The sequence below is a fragment of the Capricornis sumatraensis genome, chromosome 3 (genome assembly GCF_032405125.1).
Source record: "Capricornis sumatraensis isolate serow.1 chromosome 3, serow.2, whole genome shotgun sequence".
NCBI lineage: Eukaryota > Metazoa > Chordata > Mammalia > Artiodactyla > Bovidae > Capricornis > Capricornis sumatraensis.
The window spans coordinates 66,810,833-66,836,224 of NC_091071.1; the positions used below are offsets into that span (position 1 = coordinate 66,810,833).

At 37.5% G+C, this 25,392-nt stretch overlaps 2 protein-coding genes across 2 annotated transcripts in view; one reads left to right on the top strand and one right to left on the bottom strand.

The window, feature by feature from the left end:
• The window catches only part of SCRN3 (secernin 3), a 30,950-nt gene extending 10,467 nt beyond the window's left edge, over positions 1–20,483 (bottom strand). The window contains exons 1-5 of the mRNA XM_068968576.1: positions 20,437–20,483; positions 17,162–17,331; positions 14,204–14,385; positions 13,257–13,456; positions 9,943–10,155 (exon numbers count right to left, since the gene is read on the bottom strand). Of these exons, the coding sequence (XP_068824677.1) occupies positions 9,943–10,155; positions 13,257–13,456; positions 14,204–14,385; positions 17,162–17,320 (754 nt within the window). The 5' untranslated portion in view covers positions 17,321–17,331; positions 20,437–20,483. The remainder of the gene's footprint in view (positions 1–9,942; positions 10,156–13,256; positions 13,457–14,203; positions 14,386–17,161; positions 17,332–20,436) is intronic.
• A 96-nt stretch (positions 20,484–20,579) lies between these two features.
• Positions 20,580–25,392, top strand: part of CIR1 (corepressor interacting with RBPJ, CIR1) — a 36,905-nt gene continuing 32,092 nt past the window's right edge. Inside the window, exon 1 of the mRNA XM_068968572.1 lies at positions 20,580–20,700. Within this exon, the coding sequence (XP_068824673.1) occupies positions 20,629–20,700 (72 nt within the window). The 5' untranslated portion in view covers positions 20,580–20,628. The remainder of the gene's footprint in view (positions 20,701–25,392) is intronic.

The window sequence follows — 25,392 nt, forward strand, 5'->3', positions numbered from 1 at the left end:
AAACTTCTACCAAACTTAACTGAAATAACATTTTCCTATCTTTCATCCGCATTGGTCCTATCTTTTGTCTGTCTCTGCCATTAGACTATAAATTCCTGATCTTTTGTCTGTATTGTTCCTATCTCTGCATTTAGATTACAAATTCTCTAAAGACAAAAATGGGATTTTCTCTCTTTAGTTCTCATTCATTCAGCAAATTTATTGAACACCTATTAAATGCCAGGCATTGTCCTAGGCTATGGATAAATACAGTAATCTAATTTATACTTGGGTTTACTTAGGAATTTAATATTTGATAAAATTGGTTGGCACTTCAAATCAGTAGACAAAACATAATTCATTTAAAAAGTGGGGCTGACAGAAAACTCTACTCAATACTGTATAATGGCCAATATGGGGAAAGAATCTTAAAAAAAAGTATGTGTGTATATACACACACATATACATATAACTGATTCACTTTGCTGTACACATGAAACTAATACATTATAACTATACTCCAATAAAAAATTTTAAAAAAACAAGTGGAGCTAAGATTATTGGGTAATCATTTGAGAAGTGATTAAAAAAAAAAGAAGCTGGAATCCTAATTCATATGTTATTTTAGAATAATTCCAGAAGAATTATAATATAAATGTTAAAAATAAAACTATAAGATGTAGATAACCATTTCTGGTACAGTGTAAATGGCCTTTCTAAAAGCATAACATCAAAGATAAAAACCATATAAGAACAATTCTGCATGGGACATTTTATTACTAGCTTTCTATTTATGCCAGCTATTCTTTTTCTCCTTTTTTTGCCTTCTTTAATTTTTTCAGGTATTTATTATTTTATTTCCACCATGTTCGCTTATTTGTACATTTCTTCTTTTTATTTTCTCTTGACTTTATATATTACAGTCTTAAATTAGTTCTTCATCACTTAGTTAATACAAGGACCTTGTAACACTTTTACTCCAATTACTGCCTCCTGTCTTTTGTACTATTTCTCATATATGTAATTCTACTGTATTCATCCAAGTCTTTGAAAAGCAGATGCCAATTCTATGTACAAAGCTTTTGAGAGAGAGAACCAAATTTCAGTCTGGCTTCAATGAACTTGGCTTGATGATTTATATAATTTTTCTAAATACACAAAGGTTTTTTAAAAACTTTATTTCATATTGGACTATAGCTACTTATTTAACTTATATGCAGAGTACATCATGTGAAATGCCAGGCTGGATGAAGCACAAGCTGGAATCAAGATTGCCAGGAGAAATATCAATAACATCAGATATGCAGATGACACCACCCTTATGGCAGAAAGCAAAGAGGAACTAAAGTCTCTTGCTGATAGTGAAAGAGGAGAGTGAAAAAGTTGGCTTAAAACTCAACATTCAAAAAACAAAGATAATGGCATCCAGTCCCATCACTTCATGGCAAATAGATGAAACAATGGAAACAGTGGCAGACTTTATTTTTTGGGGCTCCAAAATCACTGCAGACGGTGACTGCAGCAAGGAATGCTATGACCAACCTAGACAGCATACTAAAAAGCAGAGACATTACTTTGCTGACAAAGGTCCCTCTAGTCAAGGCTATGGTGTTTCCAGCAGTCATGTATGGATGTGAGAGCTAGACTATAAAGAAAGCTGAGCACCAAACAATTGATGCTTTTGAACTGTAATGTTGAAGACTCTTGAGAGTCCCTTGAACAGCAAGAAGATCAAACCAGTCAATCCTAAAGGATATCAGTCCTGAATATTCATTGGAAGGACTGATGCTGAAGCTGAAACTCCAATACTCTGGCTACCTGATGTGAAGAACTGAGTCACTGGGAAAGACCCTGATGCTAGAAAAGATTGAAGGCAGAAGGAGAAGGGGATGACAGAAGATGAGATGGTTGGATGGCATCACCAACTCGATGAACATGAGTTTGAACAAGCTCCGGGAGTTGGTGATAGACAGGGAAGCCTGGCATGCTGCAGTTGCAAAGAGTTAGACATGACTGAGTGACTGAACTGACTGAACTGATAGCCGATTAACAATGTTGTGATAGTTTCAAACAGACAGCAAAGAACTCAGCCATACATATACATGTATCCATTCTCCTCCAAACTCCCCTCCTATTCAGGATGCCACATAACTGCACAGAGTTCCCTATTCAATACAGTAGGTCCTTGTTGATTATCCATTTTAAATATAGCAGTGTGTAAATGTATAAAGATTTTATGAGGGAAAATGCCTATGAGAGAAATTGACAAGTAATCCAGACTGCAACTGAAGTCTGAACCTGGGTTTAATAGAGAAGGAAGAAAGGTTGAGTGAAAGTGACCTAGATTAACATGCCATCTAAGGAAAGTTTGCAAGGCTCTCAGGAAGTCCTTGACCCAAAGTCAACCATCAGAAGAGTTCAATGACCCCCAGCATGGGCCTGCCTTAGTCTCCCTGATGCTTTCAGTCATTGACCAGGAGCAGCCTTCAGGAATTGTAATACACAACAGAACTTGAGCACAGCAGCTATGGTCATTGGTTATAAAATTATTATTATTTTCAGTTCAGTTCAGTTCAGTCGCTCAGTCATGTCTGACTCTTTGTGACCCCATGAACTGCAGCACACCAGGCCTCCCTGTCCATCACCAACTCCTGGAGTCCACCCAAACCCATGTTCATTGTGTCAGTGATGCCATCCAACCATCTCATCCTCCATTGTCCCCTTCTCCTCCTGCCCTCAATCTTTCCCAGCATCAGGGTCTTTCCAAATGAGTCAGCTCTACGCATCAGGTGGCCAAAGTATTGGAGTTTCAGCTTCAACATCAGTCCCTCCAATGAACACCCAGGACTGATCTCCTTTAGGATGGATTGGTTGGATGTCCTTGCAGTCCAAGGGACTCTCAAGAGTGTTCTCCAACACCACAGTTCAAAAGCATCAATTCTTTGGTGCTCAGTTTTCTTTATAGTCCAACTCTCACATCCATACATGACTACTGGAAAAACCATAGCCTTGACTAGACGGACCTTTGTTGGCAAAGTAATGTCTCTGCTTTTGAATATGCTCTCTAGGTTGGTGATAACTTTCCTTCCAAGGAGTAAGCATCTTTTAATCTCATGGCTGCAATCACCATCCGCAGTGATTTTGGAGCCCAGAAAAACAGTCAGCCACTGTTTCCACTGTTTCCCCACCTATTTGCCATGAAGTGATGGGACCAGGACCATGATCTTAGTTTTCCGAATGTTGAGCTTTAAGCCAACTTTTTCACTCTCCTCTTTCAGACAATATTTATTTTTTACCCACACATTTACTGTTTCTTTTACTCTTCACTCACTCTCGCCCACTTTGCTTCTAAGATCATTTTTCCTGAAGAATAACTCAGTATTTCTTTTAGTACCAATTGATTTGTTGTTGTCATTGTCATTCAGTTGCTAACTTGTGTCCAACTCTTTGCAACTCCATAGACTGCAGCACACCAGGCTTCCCTGTCCTTCACTATCTCCTGGAGTTTGCTCAGACTCACGTCCATTGAGTTGGTGATGCCATATAATCATCTCATGCTCTGTAGTCCCCTTCTCTTCCTGCCCTCAATCTTTCCCAGCATCAGGGTCTTTTCCAATGAGTCAGCTCTTCACGTCCGATGGCCAAAACATTGGAGCTTCAGCCTCAGCATCAGTTCTTCCAATGAATATTCAGGACTGATTTCCTTTAGGATTAACTGGTTTGATCTCCTTTCTGTCTAGGGGACTCTCAAGAGTCTTCACCAGCATCATAATTAGAAGACATCAGTTCTTCAGCACTCAGCCTTTTTTATGGTCCAACTCTAACATGATTACTGAAAAAAAACATAGCTTTGACTATATGGACCTTTGTCAGCAAAGTGACGTCTTTGCTTTTTAACACACTGTCTAGGTTTGTCATAGCTTTTCTTCCAAAGAGCAAATGTCTTTTCATTTCATGGTTATGGTCTCTGTCTGCAATGATTTAGGAGCTCAAGAAAATAAAATCCGTCACTGTTTCCACTCTTCCCCATCTATTTGCCATGAAGTGATGAAACTGGATGCCATGATCTTAGTTTTTTGAATGTTGAGTTTTAAGTCAGCTTTTTCACTCTTCTCTTTCACATTCATCAAGAAGCTCTTTAGTTTCTCTTTGCTTTCTGCCACTAGAACACTATGATCTGCATATCTGAGATTGTTGATATCTCTCCTGCCAATCTTGATTCCAGCCAGTTGGTTAGTGATGAACTCTCTCAAAGTTTAGTCCAACTTCACTTCTGGAGTATATTTTCACTGGATATGGAATTCTAAATTGGTAGCAATTGTTTTTCTCTATCACCTTAAAGGTGTCATTTTACAGTCTTCTGGATTCTTTCCCTTCTGTTGAATGAAGGCAAAGGTTTTCCGCCAGTCATATTTGATGCTTTGAAGGTAATATATATTTTTTCTCTGACTGGTTTTAGGATTTTCTGTTTATTTCCCTCTTCAACAATCTTATTACAATAGGCCCAGGTATGGTGTCCTTTTATTTATCCTTGGGATTTGTAGAGCTTCATTAAACTGTGACTTGCCGACTTTCTTAATTCGGGAAAATTCTTAGCCAGTATCTCTTCAAATCTTGCTTTTTGCCCATCCATATTCTCTCTCACCTTTCCTATTGGGACTCCAACTACATACATGTTAGACCTTTTCAATGAGTCCTATATGGCTTTCACACTCTTGCCTGTATTTTCCAAAGCTTTATCTCTGTTTCAAGCAGAAATTTTCTACTGATATTCCAATTCACTAATTTTTTTCTTCTGCTATGTCTAATAGGTTATTATACTGAAGTCTCAGTTATTATAAATTTACAGTTCTAAAAACTAACATCAAGACATCCAGTCCCATCACTTCATGGCAAGTTGAAGGGGAAAAAAATGGAAGCAGTGACAGATTTTATTTTCTTGGGCTCCAAAATCACTGCAGATGGTGATCACAGCCATGAAATTAAGACACTCCTTGGAAGGAAAGCTATGACAAACCTAGACAGCATATTAAAAAGCCAAGACATCAGCTTGCCAACAAAAGTTCGTCTAGTCAAAGCTCTGGTTTTTGCAGTAGTCATATATGGATGTGAGAGTTGAACCATAAAGAAGGCTGAGTGCTGAAGAATTGATGCCTTTGAATTTGGTGCTGGAGAAGACACTTGACAGTCCCTTGGACAGCAAGGAGATGAAACCAGTCAATCCTAGAGGAAATCAACCCTGAATATTCACTGAAAGGACTGATGCTGAACCTGAAGCTCCAATACTCTGGTCACCTGATGCAAAGAGCCGACTCACTGGAAAAGATCCTGATGCTGGGAAAGACTGAAGGCAAAAGGAGAAGTGGGAGGCAGAGGATGAGATGGTTAGATAGCATCACCAACTCAGTGGACATGATTCTGAGCAAACTCCAGGAGATAGTGGAAAACAGGGAAACCCAGCATGCTGCAGTCCATGGGGTCACAGTCAAACACGACTTAGTGACTAAACAACAACAACAGTTCTTTTATTTCCATTTGGTTTTCTTTCCTAGATTTCAGTTCTCTGATGAAATTCTCCATCTTCTCATCTAGTTTTTTTAAACATATAAAACATGTTAATTTTAAAGTCTGTATCCAATCAAACTAATTGCAAATAACCAGTGGGTCAGTTTCTACTGTCTTTCTCTTGATTTTCAGTCATTTGGTCCATTTTTTGCCATGTCTGATAAATTTTTAATTAAATGTTGGACACTATAGATGAAAATTTGTAGAGGTTCTGCATGATATTTTCCGATTTAATTTTCTTCTGGCAAACAGATGGAATATACATAGATTAACTATTGATCCAGCTGAGACTGGTCTATTCTCTGTCCATTTTTATTCCTAAGGTACAGCCTTTCTGGGGTTTTAGCTGAAAGCCTAGGGTATTTCTCAGGCCCCTTCTTCTTGGTTGTTCATCAAATCCAATTTTGTCCCTAAGATTTGTAAGATTACCAAGATCTCTACTTAACTTTGTAAGGTCTTAGCAACTACTCATCCTACAGTGCCTCATCCTACATACACACTGCATAGAAGTCAGCAGCTGCTATAAGGAGAAATTGTGACACAGAAGGTCAGACTCTTCTCAGAGTGCAGATGGTCTTTTTCCAATCTCCTGGATCTAGGCCCCTCATGTCCTAACTGTTTTGGGTATTCACCATGCCTTCAAACTGGTTTTATTCTTCCAGCTTTTATAGTTATTCTTGGGAAGAGAGTAGTCCAGTACTAGCTACCCCTTGTTAACCAGAAGCAGATGTTTAGCTTTGTGCTTTTAACCAACTCAAATTTTATGCCTTTCATTTATTAAATATGTCTCTTTTCACCCTCAAGTAGTATCAATTTTTTAATAACAGTAAAGAATATGGTAGATCCATATTGTAACAAGTATATTTTTAAAAAACACAAAACATAGAGTACCTGCCATCACATAAAATATTTTCAGACACTTATATGTAAATGTTTAATTACTGCATTAAAATTAGTCCTAAAGAAAAAAATAACTTTCACTTAACACAGTTGGTTGACCACAGGTATTTGTTTCTTCTCTTTCCAAATCCTACTACAATGACAACAAAGGAATAAACAAATGAAATTACTTACAAGGACAAATAAAGCATGAAACACAAGAATTCCCCTCATTCCCATGATATATGGGAATAATCAAAAGAAAAAAGTTTACATCAAGTCTGTACCCAAATTGTAATTCTGTGACATTTCAAATTAAAATAAAATTGATTTCCATATAAAACAATCTAGTGTTCCATCCTCAGTTAATCACTCAAACTACCAACTGCTTTATGTTAATAGCAAATTTTCACTTTCTCCATAACATAGCTACAACTTCAAATTCAAGAAAAATAATGTGTAGATAATTTGTTACAGGAGCAATACCTTTCTGGAAATTTAGGGAAATGCAGGGAGAAACAAAAAAAGTATATATCTGAAAACAATCCTTAATAATAAAACTAGACAATAAAGCAAAAGCCATCCACACCTATCAGACACATAGCTTCTGCACCCAGTGAGATATTAGAATGACTCAAACATAAATTCCTATAAGTAGCAAGTTTTGATGAAAACAGTGTCAGAACCATAACACTGAGATAAGACAGGTATTATGAAAATGTTTTCTGCATTCAAAACCTACAATTCTCAAAATGAAAGAAGGATTTACATGATCACTTGAGTAGGACAGCTATAAGTAATCCACTAGCAAACATTGAATAAGTACTGAGACTGCAGTGGTAGGGTTCACTAAAATGAATGCAAAACACAGGGTACAATCTCATTGCAATTTAAACTAGTCATTTAAAATACATGAGTGAATATAGATAAAATTTGGACATACGTGCAGCACAGTTAATAGCTATCAGGTAGGAAGAGCTGGAAAGAAGAGAAATAGGCTCTTCCATCTAGAAAAATCATAGGAAAAATTAGCTATAATATTCTAGTAGACAATTTTCTATAAAAGTACTGGAAAGACATTTATTCCTTTGGCAAAGCACAGAAAGCTGGATGAACTGTACTTCATACTTGGAGGAAAAAGAAGTTTCATGTCAGATGCATCTATTACTATAATCATGTATGCATTTCAAATCTATAATTCAGTCATTTTGTAGTTAAATATAATGAATTATTATACTGCAGTAGATAATTGATTTATAATTTTTTCTACCTATTTTTTATTCCTTTTATCCAATCACCCTAAACCTTACAATTCTTGACATTTTTCTCTCTGGCTTAGTTATATGTTGATATGCTTCATTTTTTCAGAATATCTGCTAATTTTATGTCCTAACCCTTTAGGTTTATTGCCATATAAAAAGGACACAATAATGATCATTGTTAAACTATCTGCAAGTTAGACAGTTCAATTCAATTTACAAGCCTTTGTTAACAACAACAAAAAAACTTACTAAGCACACATATACACTAGTGCAGACACTGAACTAGGTGCTGAGAAAAATGTAAGGACAAATAAGAGTCTTTTTTTTTTTTTAATTTCAGTTTCATACAGGAGATAAGTGAAGGGCACAAACAGTTTCCTCATTTGTAAAATGAAGATAATACCTACTTACCATGTTTGCGTAAAGAAAATAATGTAATCACTTAGCACAGTGTCTAGCCTTTGACATACTTTTTAAATAAATAGGAGTAGATACTGTTGCAACCATTACTCCATCTCTACTTTTACAATAATAGTCACTGTAAAATCAAAATCCTTAGAGTAACATATTTTAGTGTTTTCTACATATCTATCCACATGGAAAAAAAGACACTTCAAATAACCTACTTATAAAATGACAAACTAACATTAAGAAACTTAGAGGAAAAGTTTTCAAATGATAAGACGTTCTGGAAATTAAAAGTAAGGTATTAAATACTTGGAAAATAATGACATTAAGGCATTCTAAAAACATTCTGTCACAAACTTTTTTCTGCTGTATGTGTGCATATTTGTGTGCTTAGTCACTCCATGTGTCCGACTCTTTGCGACCCTAGGGACTATAGTCAGTAGGCTCCCCTGTCCAGGGGATTCTCTAGGCAAGAATACTGGAGTGGGTTGCCATCTCCTCCTCCAGGGGATCTTTCTGACCCAGGGAGCGAACGTGGATCTCCTTCATCTCCTGCACCGGCAGGCAGATTCTTTTACCACTGAGCCACCTGGGAAGCCGCGCTTTTCTGCTATACATATAATTAATTTGTTTAATGAATACCTGAGAAGCAAGTATTAATCACTGACTGATCTTATCTCTCAGAAGTTGCTTTCTGACTGATTTATAGGACCACTTTACCTTTCAAGTGAAAGAGTACACATCAGTCACATATTTTTAGTAGTGAAAAGAGCCTCTTAGCATTTATCTGCCACCCAGTAATCTTCTAAATAATCTTCATAATTATTGGGTGGCAGATAGAGAACTTTTGCGTGGCAGATAAAGAATTTTTCTGGAATTATTTGGAGGCAAATAGACAAGACAAAGAGCCCTTGTGACTCAGACAGTAAACAGTATGCCTGCAATGCAAGAGACTCAGGTTCAATCCCTGGGTTGGGAAGATCCTCTGGAGAAGGAAATGGCAACCCACTCCAGTATTCTTGCCTGGAGAATCCCTTGAACAGAGGAGCCTGGCAGGCTACAGTCCCGGGGTCACAGAGTCAGACACAACTGAGAGACTTCACTTTCACACAACATAAAAGTAGCACAACACATGCACGTGCTTTGACCCCACATTCTACTCTGAGGAAATTATTCTAGGAAAATGGTCATGGATGTGAAAGTAAATAAGCTATAAGCATGTTGTATAATTTTCAGTACTGAAAAACTAAAAACAACCTAAGTAACTGGGAATTTGTTAACTAAAGTATAATTCATACAATCAATCTTTATAATGATAAAATACAGTCATATGGAAATAAAAATATACAAAAATAATAGAATACCATGTGCCTGTTGAAAAATGAAAAAGTTTAGTACATATTAAAATAGAATGATCTACCTTACCACTAACTGGTGAAAAGTTATGTGCAGACAAGTATGTGTGGAATGCAACCATTTTGTAAAACAGAGAATCAAGAATACCTATATATAATTTCATTAAGCATACAACATCTCTGAAAGAATACACAAGGAACTGCCTATAGGAAAAATAACTTAATAGGGGCCTGTTAGAAGGGCAACTGGAGTAGGAAATGGCAACCCACTCTAGTGTTCTTACCTGAAGAATTCCACGGACAGAGAATCCTGGTGGGCTAAAGTCCATGGAGTCACAAAGAGCTGGACACAACTAGTGAATAACCCTTAGAAGGGAGACACTTCACTTGGGTACCTCTGAATTTTGAATCACGTGAATATATTTATTTTTATAAGTAAAACAATGCTGAAGAATTTATGCTTTTGAACTGTGGTGTTGGAGAAGATAAATTACCTTTATGCTTATTCAGAAGTTTGTAGCCTTCACAGTATCTGCCTGGTGAAATCATCATCTTGGCTGTGTCAAGATAAGAGTATGTTGCAGCAAAATCGAATTCCTTTCTCCCATCCCACCAACCTCTCTGCTTGGCATAGTTTCTCATGTCTGGGTGTTCCCAATCAATTTTGGTTGTTATAGAAAGCTGATTAGAAATATTGCGAACTCCCTCTATTTTGAAAGAAGAGAGGAAGGGAGAAGAAAAGTCACATTTAATGTAATGTATCTATCTCTGTACCTTATGATCCTTAATTACTATTTCAATGTAAATACAGGCTTCTAAATGTTGTACCATGCATATCTATTTATTACACACTCAAATGCATAAATAACTTTTCTAAATTAAAGTTTTTATTTTGAGGTAACTATGGATTCACATGCAATTATAAGAATTAAAGAACAAACTATGCACCTTTATACTGTCTCCCCAAATGGTAACACCTTGTATGATATCACAACCAAAGTATTAATATTCATACTGTCAAGATGATATCACAGTGATCACTCATGTTGCCCTTTCATAGCCACCCCCACTCATCTCCTACACCCACCCTTTCATTAACCCCAGGCAACCATCTGTTATTCATTTCTATAACTGTCATTTCAAGAAAAACCATATAAATGGAATCATACAATATATAATCTTTAGGCTTTTTTTCCCCTCAGTTTAACTTCCTAAAGATTATTCCAGGTAATTATATATATCAACAGTTCATTCCTTTTTATTGCTGAGTAGTATTCCATGGTATAAGCATACTACAGTTCATTTAAATATTCACAAGTTAAAGGACTGCTTGGTTCTTTCCAGTTTCTTCCCATCATGGGAAAAGCTGCCATGCAAATTCATGTACAGGTTTTTGCGTGCATTTAAGTTTTATTTCTCAGGGATAAATGCACAAGATTGTACGTGTTACACTGTATAATAGTTACATATTAGTTACACTGTATAATAGCTACATATTAGTTACACCGTATAATAGTTACATATTAAGATCCTTTTTTTAACTGCCAAACTGTTTTCCTGAGTGTACATTCTTACTAGCAATGTAGCAGTGACCCATTCTCCACATTCTCACTAGCATTTGGTAGAGTCATTTAAAAAGTTTTAGCCATTCCAGTAAAATAGATAGCCAGTGGGAATTTGCTGTAAGATGCTGGGAGCTCAAACCGATGCTCTGTGACAACCTAGAGGGGTGGGATAGAGTGGCAGGTGGGAGGAAGGTTCAAGAGGGAGGTTCCAGACATATGTATGCCTATGGCTGATTCATGTTGATGCTTGGCAGAAAACAACACAACATTGTAAAGCAAATATCTTCCAATTAAAATAAATAAATTTGAAAATTTCTCGGCCATTCTGATAGAGGTATAATATCTCCTTGTGATTTTAGTTTGCATTTCCCTAATGGGTAATGATCTTAAACATCATTTCCTGTGCTTTTGTGTATCTGTATATCCCCTTCAGCAAAATGTCTCTTCAGGTCTTCTTGTTCATTTTTCTAGTTGGATTGTCTTTTTACTGTTGAATTTTGACAGTTATTTATATATTTTAGATATTCATCTTTTATATGAATTACTGTTTAAAAAATAGCCATAAGTAAGTTTAGAACAGAAATAGAAGGCTTCTAAAAATATCATAACAAAATTTTCAATTAAAATACAAAACAGAAGAAACAATAAAACCCTATTCTAAACAAATCATAATAAATGAAATAGATATGATAAATAAAAATTAAGAACATTTTAACACAGTTTAGAATGACAGTTGGCCAAGGAGAAATCAGTTAAATTACTCTAATGAAGTCATATTTGGGATGGTCTCACTATAATAGACCTAAGTCATGATAGAATCAAAGTCAGAGAAGAAGAATTTTCTATCTAGTAAAATAATTCCCTACAGTTAAGCTATTTAGTTCTTGGACTCATTTACTATTAGGAAGAGAAACAAGTTGGCAAAGTTAATCTGCAACTGAATAATCAGACTCAATGAAGGTGTTCATTTTGGATGGCTCGGAGGGGCTAACTTTTTCAACAGAAAACACTTACTCATTTTTCTCTTGCGTGTAGCATACTTGACAAAATAAAAAGTAATTAATGGTATGATCAGGCCAATTATCATAATAAGAAAAACAGTCTCAATTCAGTTTTATGTATTAATAAACATGCATGCAATATATAAAATAAAATGTCCATCAAAACAACTGTCAATGACCTGTTGTGAAAAATAGCATCCAAATCCTGCAAAGCTCAAAGCTACCTTCATGAAGATTTTCTAAACTTCTCCAGTTCACAATGACTTTTCCTTTCTTTAAATATTCATGGCATATATATGTATGTATTATTCATGTACCATTTAATATTTTCACATGTGTTTCTGTAAAACTATGAGATCCAGAGTTAAGTACACAAAAGGTATGTGAACATGCCTTAGCACAAGACTATACTCAAGTGAAGGAATGCTGAACAAAGAGTCAGGATGGAAATATTTAAATTCTAAGGCTAAAACAACAAATAAATAAAATTTTAAAACAATAAATTCTATCACTCACTGCCCTGAGTACATAATTTCATATCTCTGGATTTCCTCACTGGAAAATGAGTATATATGATCACAAAGAAATCAAGAAAAAAGAAAAGAAAAGCATTCTAAAACAATCAACTGTTTTATTTACTCAATGACATTAAATGTTTCACTTTACTACTGTTACTACTAACATATTCTTTCTAACCACTAACTCACAATCACCAATCCCCAGTAACACTCCCTAGTCCTCACCTCCATATCCACACATGATGAAATTTTGGAGTTCAGTCCAAAGCTTAAAAGATGAAAAAATAATAAAGTAATGGTTTTATCACATTAAAAGGTAAAAAACTACTATAAAGCAGGCAAGAGTTACTTCACAGAAAATGTACACAAGTTATATGAAATTAGTATCATATTTATGAAAAAGAGATGATAGCACCTTTTCCTCTTTTTCAAGAAAGCTCTTTATAGAGTTCTTTTACTATCTTGCCTGGAAAATCCCATGGATGGAGGAGCCTGATAGGCTACCGTCCATGGGGTCGCAAAGAGTCGACACGGCGGAGCAACTTCACTTTCACTTTCACTTTCATTTCACTGTATGTTCTTTCACATTTTTTCATTTCCCCTGCAGTTTTCCCCTTCATTGCACTGGAGTATAAATCTTGAAAAACAACTAAATGAAATGTCCGCAATTAGGAGGTATTTTATTAACTGTAAAACAAATTAAATCATGAAAAGCTGTCCATACCTTCTACTTTTTCTGCTGCCCAGTACTTTCCTGCAGTTTCCAGAATCCAGGCTTCATTTCTATCCGCTATCAGGAAACTGTTGTGATAGCTAAATACCATCCTGCCCTCTGAACAATTTCCACCCTGGCCATATTTTTCTAATAAATCAACAATGACATTGAGGGCTTTTTCAGCTGTATCACCTCTTTCAAGGCCAAGTCTAAAATAAAAATATTAAAGTTCTCAGATTAAAAGAAATTTCCATTTTTTTTTCTTAAATAATTTCATGCACATGAGATTTTGTGTTTATGTTCAAAGAAAAACCTCTTCAAGTTAATAGATCCAGTGAAATCCAACTTCTAACCTATTCCTTCTGAAGTTAGTTTGGGATGATAAAAACAAAGATCAGTGTTCAAATTCCAACTTGGTAATTTATTTGCAAGTTGATTTATCTCTAAACCTCCAGATTTCTCATCTGTAAAATCAGGATAATTATAATACCCCATAAGGTAACTGTGAGAATTAGTTATGGTCTAATAAAGCATGTTAAGTAGTTCCAATGAATCATAATTTTCAATTCTCCTGACTTCCTTGGTGGCTCAGACGGTAAAGCATCTGTCTACAATGTGGGAGACCTCGGTTCAATCCCTGGGTCGGGAAGTTCCCTGGAGAAGGAAATGGCAACCCACTCCAGTACTCTTGCCTAGAAAAATCCCATGGATGGAGGAGCCTGGTGTCCATGGGGTCGCAAAGAGTCGGACACGACTGAGCGACTTCTCACTCACTCCCTCCCTCCCTTCTCCTAATTAATGACATTTGAACTGATTCTGAAGCATTTTTAATACAAACTATAAAGTATCAAAGTCCACAATGAAAAAAAAAGAGGAAGCTAAAACATGTTAAAAGTTACACCAAAATTTTAAACTTAGACAAGTTCTATAGTGTAAAAATGTAACAAAAATATAACCTGACAAGGTCCATGCCCAGCAGTGCCTCTTCATCACAAACTTTTTCTCTTCCCCATACGGCTTCATTCCCAATGCAAACTCCGTGCTCATTGGCTCCCATTTCTGCTCCCCATAACCAAGCTGGGCGACTAAGGACAACAGCATATGTTTCAGGAACTTGATCAATTTCTATATAAGTACACTGTAAAGAAAGTCATAGTGACAACAATAAAACTGAAAAAGAAAAGTTATCAAAGTCTAGAATCTTAAAATCGATCAAAGACCTGAATATTATGAAAGAGATTATAACTAAATTGAAAATTTCAATTATAAGGCATTACCCTTAAAAAATATTCAGAATTGTCCCTAAAAGCATTTATTCATTCAGATATGTGCTAAGCATCTCTGGTCTGCTAAGAGATATATTAGTTATAATGATGAATCAGATATAGATCTTGCTTTCAAGAAACTAAGACCTGTACATTACTAAGACACAAGGAAATACAAACTATAAGGACTATGAAGAAAAGTGAAGATGGGGCGCTAATAGAAGCTCAGGAAAAAGAGAGTTTCTAGTTGTGAAATCTTGAAACATATTGTAAAGGAAGATGTATGTGAGTTGAAATGTAAAGAAAGAGATCTCAGACTCAACGTCCAGGGTCTGTTGATTAATGATACACATTCCATATGGCAGCCCTTAAATACAAGTGACTGCCATAGAAGCCCATGTCACATGTGGGACTCACCCATCAGGTACATCCACAACTGTGAGAAGAACAAGAACTTACAGGATAGGTGAGACAAACATGAAGAGATAAAACAGAAATGGATCCACGATGAGTAAATAGTCTCATCAAAAGAAAACACTGGCCTAGTACAATTAGCCCTCCATATCCACAGATCTCACATCCACACAGTCAACTAAACACTGATCAAAAATATTCAGCAAAAAAATAGTCCAAAAAGTTCCAAAAAGCAAAATAAATTTGCCACTTGCTAGAAACTATTTACATAGCATTTATATTGTATTTACAACTATTTATATGTCATACATATTTTACTACCTATTGGAGAAGGAAATGGCAACCCACTCCAGTGTTCTTGCCTGGAGAATCCCAGGGACGGGGGAGCCTGGTGGGCTGCCGTCTGTGGGGTCGCACAGAGTCGGACATGACTGAAGTGACTTAGCAGCAGCAGCAGCAGAGATAATGTAAAGTTTATGAGAGGATGTGTATAGGTTATATACATGTATGTATCATTTTATAATAAGGGACTTGAGCATCAGATGATTTTGATATCCTAGGGGGTCCTGGAACCAATCCCCCAAGGATGTGGAGGAACAATTGATACATAAAACATCTAATATTTAATATATCTTGGTACTAGAATATCAGTAAAAGTGGAATCTAAAAATAAATAATTTAGCAATAAAAGCATAGTGTGAAATTTGTCCTTTAAATTCCATGCTAAATGGATTTTTTAAATAAAAAATTTTTAAAGGATCCTTTAATTGATGTGTATACTATCAAATGACTAGTGCATAGTATTGACAGTTATCACTGGATCAAAAAACCTCTTCTGATGATAAAACTGTTATTTCCAGAGCGTGGAATGACTGTTCCTATTCTACACCAATCAGAATCCTTTTTGCCCATCAAATTCCAGCTGAAACCCCAACTTCGGTGAAGCCTTCTTTGATTCCTAGTCTGAATTAATTGCTTCTTCCCCACTGCTGTCACAATCTGCTGCTCTTAAATTTGGTGTTGAAACTTCATCCTTCTTTACAAGGTGGTTAGTTACATACACATCTTATTCCTCTACTAGACTCTAAGCTCCTGAAAGACAAAACTAGTCTTTTTTATGATAGAAACTAAATGTTATAATTTATTCCATCTTCATGATTATAGGCATTACAGGGCAGGGTGGGTAAACAAGGCAAATAAAATCTTTTCTCCCCTCATTTAGCCAGATGCAACATGCTGGCATTTTTATGACTGGTTGACATTAACAACTAATTGACTTAAGTTGAAAGCTGGCAACAACAAATCTTTGCAATTTAGGATCTTCCTCCATAGCCACTCCAAGGATCTTAATTCCATGAGCTCTAAAATGGTGTTTACCACAGCATTCTTGAAGCTTTCAGATATTTTATTATTTTTGGCTGAGCTGGGTCTTTGTTGATGCACGCACGCTTTCTCGAGTTGTGGCCAGCAGGAGCTACTCTAGCTGTGCTGTGCAGGCTTCTCATTGAGGTGGCTTCTCTTGCTGTGGTGTTTAATAGCTGTGGCACAAGGGTGCAGCTGACCCGCAGCAGGTGGAATCTTCCTGGGCCCAGGGATTTGAATCCATGTCCCCTGCATTGGCAGGCGGATTCTTAATAACTGGACCACCAAGGAAGTCCACACTCGCACATCTTAATATGAGATCTCACACCTCTTGTTAAGAGTAGTTGTTGTTTAGTTTCTAAGTCCCGCCTGACTCTTTTGCGACCCCACAGACTATAGCCCATCAGTCTCCTCTGTCCATGGGATTTTCCAGGCAAGATACTAGAATGGGTTACCATTTCCCTCTCCAAGGGATCTTCCTGTCCCAGGAAATTCAGCCCGTTTCCTATTTAGCAGGCGGATTCTTTACCATCCAGCCACCTGGGAAGCCTGTTGTTAAGGCAGGGAACTGTTAAAAGCAAGACAGAACCAGTCTTGACAGCAAGCTTTAACTCTCTTTCTCCTATTCAACATACTTGCATATGGTAAGCATTCAAATATTTGCTCAAAGAACTAATAATTATTTCAGCGTTCTCCAAATTGCTAAAATAAAAGACCAGAATTCTGGTTCTGATTCAAATTATTTATGAAATTTAAATTCTTTAATTTTTTAACGTCTATAGCCTCTGCCAGATAGCTAGCTAGTGATTTTTAAACACTGTTTTTGACATTTTTAAAGAAAAATATTGTTAACAAAACATGCATTTCACCTACCTTAAGATGTTCCTTCAAGTTGTCATGAACTGCAGCAGGAAAATAAACTACTTCCTGTACTTCATCACAGGGTCTATCTGAATTTTTTCCAAAAATAATCCTGTTATCAATTGTTGCTGGAGGTAATGCCACAAAAGTGTCACAGGAACAAGGTTCCATTTTTTTTTAAACTAAAAATCATATGGAAGTTTGAAAATAAAAAGAGAAAAATATTTTTATTTAGTACATACAAAACAGAGTTTACTTGATGACTAGGGGATATTACTGTCATATCTGACAAAGGATGTTCACTAAAGTGTTAAATTTCATATACTGTACTACAGAAATCAGTAAGAAAACAGGCATGAATCTAGTATTACAAGAATAAGTAAGAAAACAGGAATAATAAGTACCTTCTTCTAGTCTACTGCTCAGATTTACCCTCCAAGCTCTTTCTCAAGTCTTCCCTGAATCTTTCATTATTTCCATATTTGGAAACACCTGCACCTATACTATAAAGACTGTATTTGTGTACATATCTAACAAAGGATGTTCATTCAGTTCAGTTCAGTTGAGTTCAGTTGCTCAGTTGTGTCTGACTCTTCATGACCCTATGGACCACAGCATTCCAGGCCTCCCTGTCCATCACCAACTTTGAGTTTTTTACTCAAACTCATCTCCATTGAGTCGGTGATGCCATCCAACCATTTCATCCTCTGTTGTCCCCTTCTCCTCTCGCCTTCAATCTTTCCCAGCATCAGGGTCTTTTCCAATGAGTCAGTTCTTCTCATCAGGTGGCCAAAGTATTGGAATTTCAGCTTCAACATTAGTCCTTCCAATGAACACCCAGGACTGATCTCCTTTAGGATTGACTGGTTTGATCTTCTTGCAGTGCAAGGGACTCTCAAGAGTCTTCTCCAACACCACAGTTCAAAAGCATCAATTCTTCCGTGCTCAGCTTTCTTTATAGTCCAACTCTCATATCCATACATGACTACTGGAAAAACCATTGCCTTGACAAGACAAACCTTTGTTGGCAAAGTAATGTCTCTGCTTTTTAATATGCTGTCTAGGTTGGTATTCTTGTCTGGAAAATCCCAGGGATGGGGGAGCCTGGTGGGCTGCCGTCTATGGGATCGCACAGAGTTGGACACGACTGAAGCGACTTAGCAGCAGCAGCAGCAGCAGCAGCAGCTTGGTGATAACTTTCCTTCCAGGGAGTAAGTGTCTTTTAATTTCATGGCTGCAATCACCATCTGCAGTGATTTTAGAGCCCAAAAAAATAAAGTCAACCACTGTTTCCCCATCTATTTGCCATGAAATGATGGGACCAGATGCCATGATCTTAGTTTTCTGAATGTTGAGCTTTAAGCCAACTTTTTCACTTTCCTCTTTCACTTTCATCAAGAGGCTCTTTAGTTCTTCTTCACTTTCTGCCATAAGGGTGGTGTTCATTAAAACATTTTAATTTTGAAACAGATTCACTAAATTAGACAAAAGCAAAAACATGCCAATAAAATTCCAAATTATTATTTCCCATTGTTGAATTGTTATGTTCACATTCAACTTGCACGTTCTGATTGTATAATATCAAGATCATATCTTCATTTGTAATTTGGGAAAATCTTAAATCCTCAATTTTAGTAGAGCTTATTGGCTCAGTGGTAAAGAATCCACTTGCCAAACAGGAGATGCCTGCCAAGCAGGAGACACAGGTTTGATCCCTGGCTCAGGAAGATCCCCTAGAGAAGGAAATGGCAACTCACTCCAGTATTCTTGTCCGGGAAATCCCAGGGACAGAGCAGCCTGGTGGGCTACAGACCATGGGGTGCAAAGAGTCAGAAACCTAGCAACTAAATATCAACAGCAACAAAATTTGCTTCTAGAATGGCAAATTGTTTTGTTTCCTTCTTTCCTGTTTTACTACCCAAACCTTAGAATGGCTTTACACGAACAGATTTAAATGTAATCAATATTTCATTGAAAAGAAAACAAAATGACTCAAGTAAGAAAGAAACAAATTCAGCCTGAAATGCCTAAGGGTTTTTCTCTTTTTTTCAGTGATGGAGAAAGGTCACCAATGCTTCTGTTCCTTTCTGTGTGATTTTCCTTTCTCTAAAAAATTTTTTTAATTTATTATTTTTGGCCACACTGGGTCTTCCTTGCTGTGTGCAGGCTTTCTCTAGTTGTGGGGAGCCAGGGCTACTCTTGCTTGCAGAGCACAGGTTCTAGGAGCCTGGGCTTGAGTAGTTGTGCACTGCAGGCTCAGATGCAGCGCAGTATGGGGGAATCTTCCTGGACTAGGGACAGAAGCAGTGTCCCCTAGATTGGCAGGCGGATTCTTAACCAATGGACCACCAGGGAAGTCCTTCGTGTGATTTTCAACTAATGTCCTAAATCGCCTTCTATGTGTTCCAAAGTTAATTCTACCACTGCCTAACTTTGGCAGGCTATTTAATCTCTACCTAAGCCTCCTGCCTCATCTGTAAATCTCTCAAAGGGCTGTTATGAGAATTTAATAAGACAATGTGTAAAACGTTTTGCACAATGCACAAGAGCATATCAGACACATATAAGCGCTGTTACTATTTGTCAGAAGAGTATATTTCTCACAAAAAGCTTACTCCTGACATCAAACGCCACCTCATCCTGGGAAAGGACTTGGTTGAAGGATCACCTACAGCAGCAGCAGCAGCCACGTACCCTCAATACCCTGGAATCTCAAGAGCCATCAAGGTGCACTAGGTGATCTGACCTAACCGGGGTAATAAGCTAAGAAAACAGGTCACCTGATTAGGAAGACATCTAACCCATTTAGGAGCGGCAGTCTTGAGAGGCTTTACTAACCTCTAGAATATAGTCATCATTTAACAAATGTTTACAGACATCTTTCTGCACCATGCGCCGTACAGTTGGCAACAAACTAGAGTCTTCGCTCTTGTGGAGTTGACATGCTTTATTTCACCAAGAGCTTTCATCGTTTGATCCTCACAAACTTCCTACAGTTAGGGCAAGAATTACTACAGACGAGAAAAATCGGTGCAGGCAAGTTTCTGTAACTCGAAACAACGTTCACAAAATAAACTGCTCGGACTTCAAGAACCTCTTGCAAAAGGGCCGCCGCCCAGCACACACAGCACCGAAGACGGCTGCGGAATGCGCAGCTTTGGCCCGCGCCCCTCCCAGAAGCCTCTCAGTAACCCCTCGCCCCCCCGCCCCCAACTCCGCAGATCCGGGCTTCCTGCTTCCTACAACTACTAGGCTCGCTCGCCCCTCCCTCCCTGCACGCCCCTCACCTGGCCTCCGAGCTACCCAAGTGAAAGGGGAAAGGAGTGAGAAAGGGCGGCAGAAGAGCTAGTTGCCGGAAGTCGACCCCTTTGACCCCGGAAGTTCCCTCTGCTACTGGAGGCGCAGTTCCGGTTAGGCGGCGGAGTTTGTTTACGTTGCTCTCAGACCTAGCTGTTGCATACCCCAACTCAGCCTCCAAAATGGGGAAATCCTTCGCCAATTTCATGTGCAAGAAGGACTTTCATCCTGCTTCCAAATCCAACATCAAAAAAGTGAGTACGATGAGCAGGCCTTTGGCGCCTGGGTTCCTAGGACCTCCTGGAGGTCAGAGTGGTGGTGTGTGTGGGATCCCTGGGACAGCCGCCTTTTCTCCATGCCTAAAGCCCTGGCGTTCTTGTCCCTCGCCGCTGGCCCTCGAGGTTGATTTTACATCAGCCAGGGAAAAGGCTGCTCCGTCCGTTCTTTCGGCTCTGTCAGCCAGAATGTAAAGAGTCGAGATATGAAGGCTGGTACCCTCAGCAGATCCTGATGTTGTCTTTTCGAATCTCAGAGCTCGCGGCTTCTGAGCTCTGCTACCCCATACAAAAAAAGACTGGATAGATCTGAAAAGGAAAGGAAAGTCACACCTTGCTTCCTCTTTTTATCCCACCTTATCTTGTAGCGTCTGGTGACCTCTGAGCTGTGGCTTTTTAAATGACCACTTACAGATCTATTAGATCCAGTACAAAAAAAGTATGCTGAATATTACAGCAGTGGAAAGCAGAATACTGAAGTAGGGTGAGTCTGAGCATTGAAACCTGACCTATATTCTGTTATTCCAGCACAGTCACTTTTAGCCTTGAGACCTTGCATAAAATACTTAATATCCCTCATCTTGAGTCTCCTAATCTGTAAATTAGGAATGATCCATATCAGTTGCCATGACTTGAAATTGTTATGAGGACTAAATAAGATGGTGTAGATAAGACTTTTAAACACAACGTTAATCTCTGCCTACTACATAGAGGGAGTGCACAATAAAATGTTAATTGGCCCCCACACAGTTATCCTTAGACTATTCCTAAAATACAGGTGGCGACCAGAGTTTCATACTGCTTATTCTATATGCTTTCCTGAACAGTCACAGCCAATTTCAAAATTTTAACGACCCCTTTTTTCACTCCTGACTCTCAGCTCTACACTGCCAGATCTTAGGCCCTAACTGAAGGCACCTGAACACAACTATATAGTAGACAATTTCATCTTGATATCCTACAGGCATTTCAAACTCAACATATTTGAAATGGAACTTATCTTTTATTCTAAATCTGCTCTTGTATTTATACCTCCTATTCTCATATCAGTAGGAAATGCAGATAGTAACACAACCCTCATCCAGTCACCCAGGCCAGAAATAAGATTCAGCTTTTTCCATTCAGCTTTATCTGGTTGGCTAATAAATTCTATTGCTGTTACTTCTTAAGTATGTCTTGAATCCATCTCTCCTCCTTGTCACTACTGAGTGCATCTTAGCTTAGACTCTGATCATCTTTCACCTAGATTGTTATATTTCCTAACTGATTTTTTGCTGCCAGTCTTGACCCCTCTCAAATCCATTCTCAACTGATCAGAATAATTATTTTTTTATTTAGCAGTTTTACTGAAGTATAATTTGCATACCATACAATCACTCATAAAATTCAATATTTTTTAGTATATTTATGAATTTTGTCATCACCAAAACAGTTCTAAAATATTTTCATCACCCTCCCGAAACCCATATAAACTAACAGTCACTCCCTATTTGTCCTTAATCCTCCCCTCTGCCCAGCCTTAGCCAACAATTAATCTGCTTTCTATATCTGTGAATTGGCCTATTCTGGACATTTCATATAAACTGAATCATGCCATATGGGTTTTTTTTGTCACTGGCTTCTTTCACTTAGCACAATGTTTTCAGAGTTCATGCTGTATAATATATCAGTATTACATTCCTTTTTATTACTGAATAATTCCATGGTAGAGATATGGCACATTTTATTTATCCATTCATCATTTGATGAGTATTTGGGTTGCTTCCATAGAGTAGTCATTTTAAAGCACAACTTTGATTTCTTCAGCTCCTTATTAAAATACTCCAGAATTAAGTCTAGATAGCCAGGCTCCAGTTTATTTTTCCTTCATCATCCCTTACTGCTATTCTCCCATCTTAGATTTTAAATTTTATTCATTTTTTAAATTTTGGCCCCACAGCATGCTGGATCTTAGTTCCTTCTCCAAGGATCGCACCCATGCCCCCTGCAGTGCAAACAGAGTCTTAACCACTAGCCTAGCTGGAAAGTCTCCAACCTTAGACTTTATGCTCTAGTAAAATCAAACTACTCAATTCCTGTTTTCATCTTTGGATCTTTATCTGAGAGTTGTTCCCTCTGCCAGTGATATCTTACCCTATTTTTCTCTTGGCAAAATTTTAATGCGCTTCAAAATTCTGTTTAACACGTTGAAGCTACTTGTGTAACAGGGTTACTTATTGCAGCTGCCTTTGTAATAACAGAAGGTTGGAAATTTCTTAATATCCACCAGTACAGCAGGAGATTGGTTAAATAAATGATGGTGTAGCTCCACAAAGAAATGATACTCTTCACCACCGTACGCTCCTGGAAAATAAAGCATTTTGTTTATTAATCTGGGAGTGATCTCCATGGTATAGAATTTTATTTGATACATTTTCTCTGTTTATGTATGCTGTATTATATGTGCATACATACATATATGCACGCTGTATATGTTCAGTTCAGTTCAGTCACTCAGCTGTGTCCGACTCTTTGTGACTCCATGAACCGCAGCACGCCAGGCCTCCCTGTCCGTCACCAACTCTCTGAGTTTACCCAAACTCATGTCACTTGAGTCGGTGATGCCATCCAACCATCTCATCCTCCATTGTCCCCTTCTCCTCCTGCCCTCAATCTTTCCCAGCATCAGGGTCTTTCCAAATCAGTCAACTCTGTGCATCAGGTGGCCAGAGTATTGGAGTTTCAGCTTCAACATCAGTCCCTCCAATGAACACCCAGGACTGATCTCCTTTAGGATGGATTGGTTGGATCTCCTTGCAGTCCAAGGGATTCTTAAGAGTCTTCTCCAACACCACAGTTCAAAAGCATCAATTCTTCGGCGCTCAGTTTTCTTTATAGTCCCTCTCTCACATCCATACATGACTATTGGAAAAACCATAGTCTTGACTAGATGGACCTTTGTTGACAAAGTAATGTCTCTGCTTTTTAATATGCTCTCTAGGTTGGTGATAACTTTCCTTCCAAGGAGTAAGTGTCTTTTAATTTCATGGCATCACCATCTGTATATGTTACCATTCATGAAAAGAGGGACCAAAAATGCATGTGTATGTGTTTGTTTATATTATGTTATGTATATTACGTGTGTGTCTATGTGAACATCCTTGGAAGGATATACAAGACAGGAATAATATTGGCTATGTGTGAGTATAGTTCATGGGGTTCTCAAGGCAAGAATGCTGAAGTGATTTGCCATTCCCTTCTCCAGTGGACCACATTTTGTCATAATGTGAGTATAGTTATGTCATTTAAAAAATAAAGAACTAAAAACCAAAACTTGGCTATAAAGTATTCTATTATATCAGCCTCCTTCTCTGCCCCCTAGAGTTAATCACTGTCTCGTTCTGTTTCCTTACATTGAATGTATTCTGTTACCCATTTTTATTGTTACTATTTTTCCCTAGATGAGGATTTATTGGCGTAAATGCAACCATATAAAAACATAAGCTATGAAAACCACAATCACGATGTGCCCCCTTCCTGCGCTGCCCAGACCCAAACATTGTTACTATTTATTTACACAGTTCATATCTTTTTTATTATAAAATATCTTAAACATACAGAAAGGTTAGTATGGTTTTCTATTAGCAGATTCTGAGCATTTTGTAGGTGAGAATATATTTCACTACTTTTTATTTTAATCCGTCATAAATATTCATGTATGTCAGCCTTAGAGCAAATGAGACTTGTAAAATAACTTTGTAAATCTAAAGCTTTAAATAAATGGTAGTTATTGTTGGAAGTAGCATCTTAATCATTAGGAGGCTATTATTAATGTATTATTTGATCAGGCAATGACATCTTGCATTTCTCTATTTCAGCTGTTTGCATTTTGAGCTATAGTGAAAATTCCAAAGGTGGCTTTTACTGCCTATACCAAGTGTAGACTTTTCTTCTACTGTAACATTACATTGGTAATGTTGTATTGGTTATGACATATATATTATGTTAGTTATGAAGACAGTAGAAGAAATTTTAGGAACTTATACAAAAGAAATTTCCAGGATAGTCTCTCCCTGAAGGATTCTCTTTTCATTTCTGTTTTTGCTTTTAATCTCCATATTAATCCTTGTTGTCCACATCTCAGATTGTGGTCCCCATAAAACCTACCTGAGTACTATTAAATACTAATAACTACTCCTGTTTTGTGTCTAAAATTGAATAATGGCAGTCTTGTCCCAAGTCCTTCTCCCCACACTTATCTGGCCCATTATAATTATTAATTATTTAATCAATTTAAGTATTAAATATTTATCAATGTAAGTGTTAAATATTTTTCCTCAAATTTACCTTCCTAAAACAGCTTGTTGGGAGAGACAGTTTTGCCTTGCTATTTATGTTGAGTGGTTATCAAATACTTTATCCTTTACTTTAAAGAAGGTGGGAAGACACTGATATCTTTTAAACCTGGAGGTAACATGATTAAATATCCTTGCATAAGCTGTGTGGGCTTTTTACCTTCAGCACTTTTATGATTCTGAGAATATCACATAGGGACGCACTCAGCCTGTGGTGGTGGTGCCCTTGAGCAACTGCAGGGTATCAGATGCATCTCTTGTTTCATCTGTTTCCTCTCTTGGTGGTTTAGTCGCTAAGTCATATCCAACTCTCGTGACCCCATAGGCTGTAGCCTGC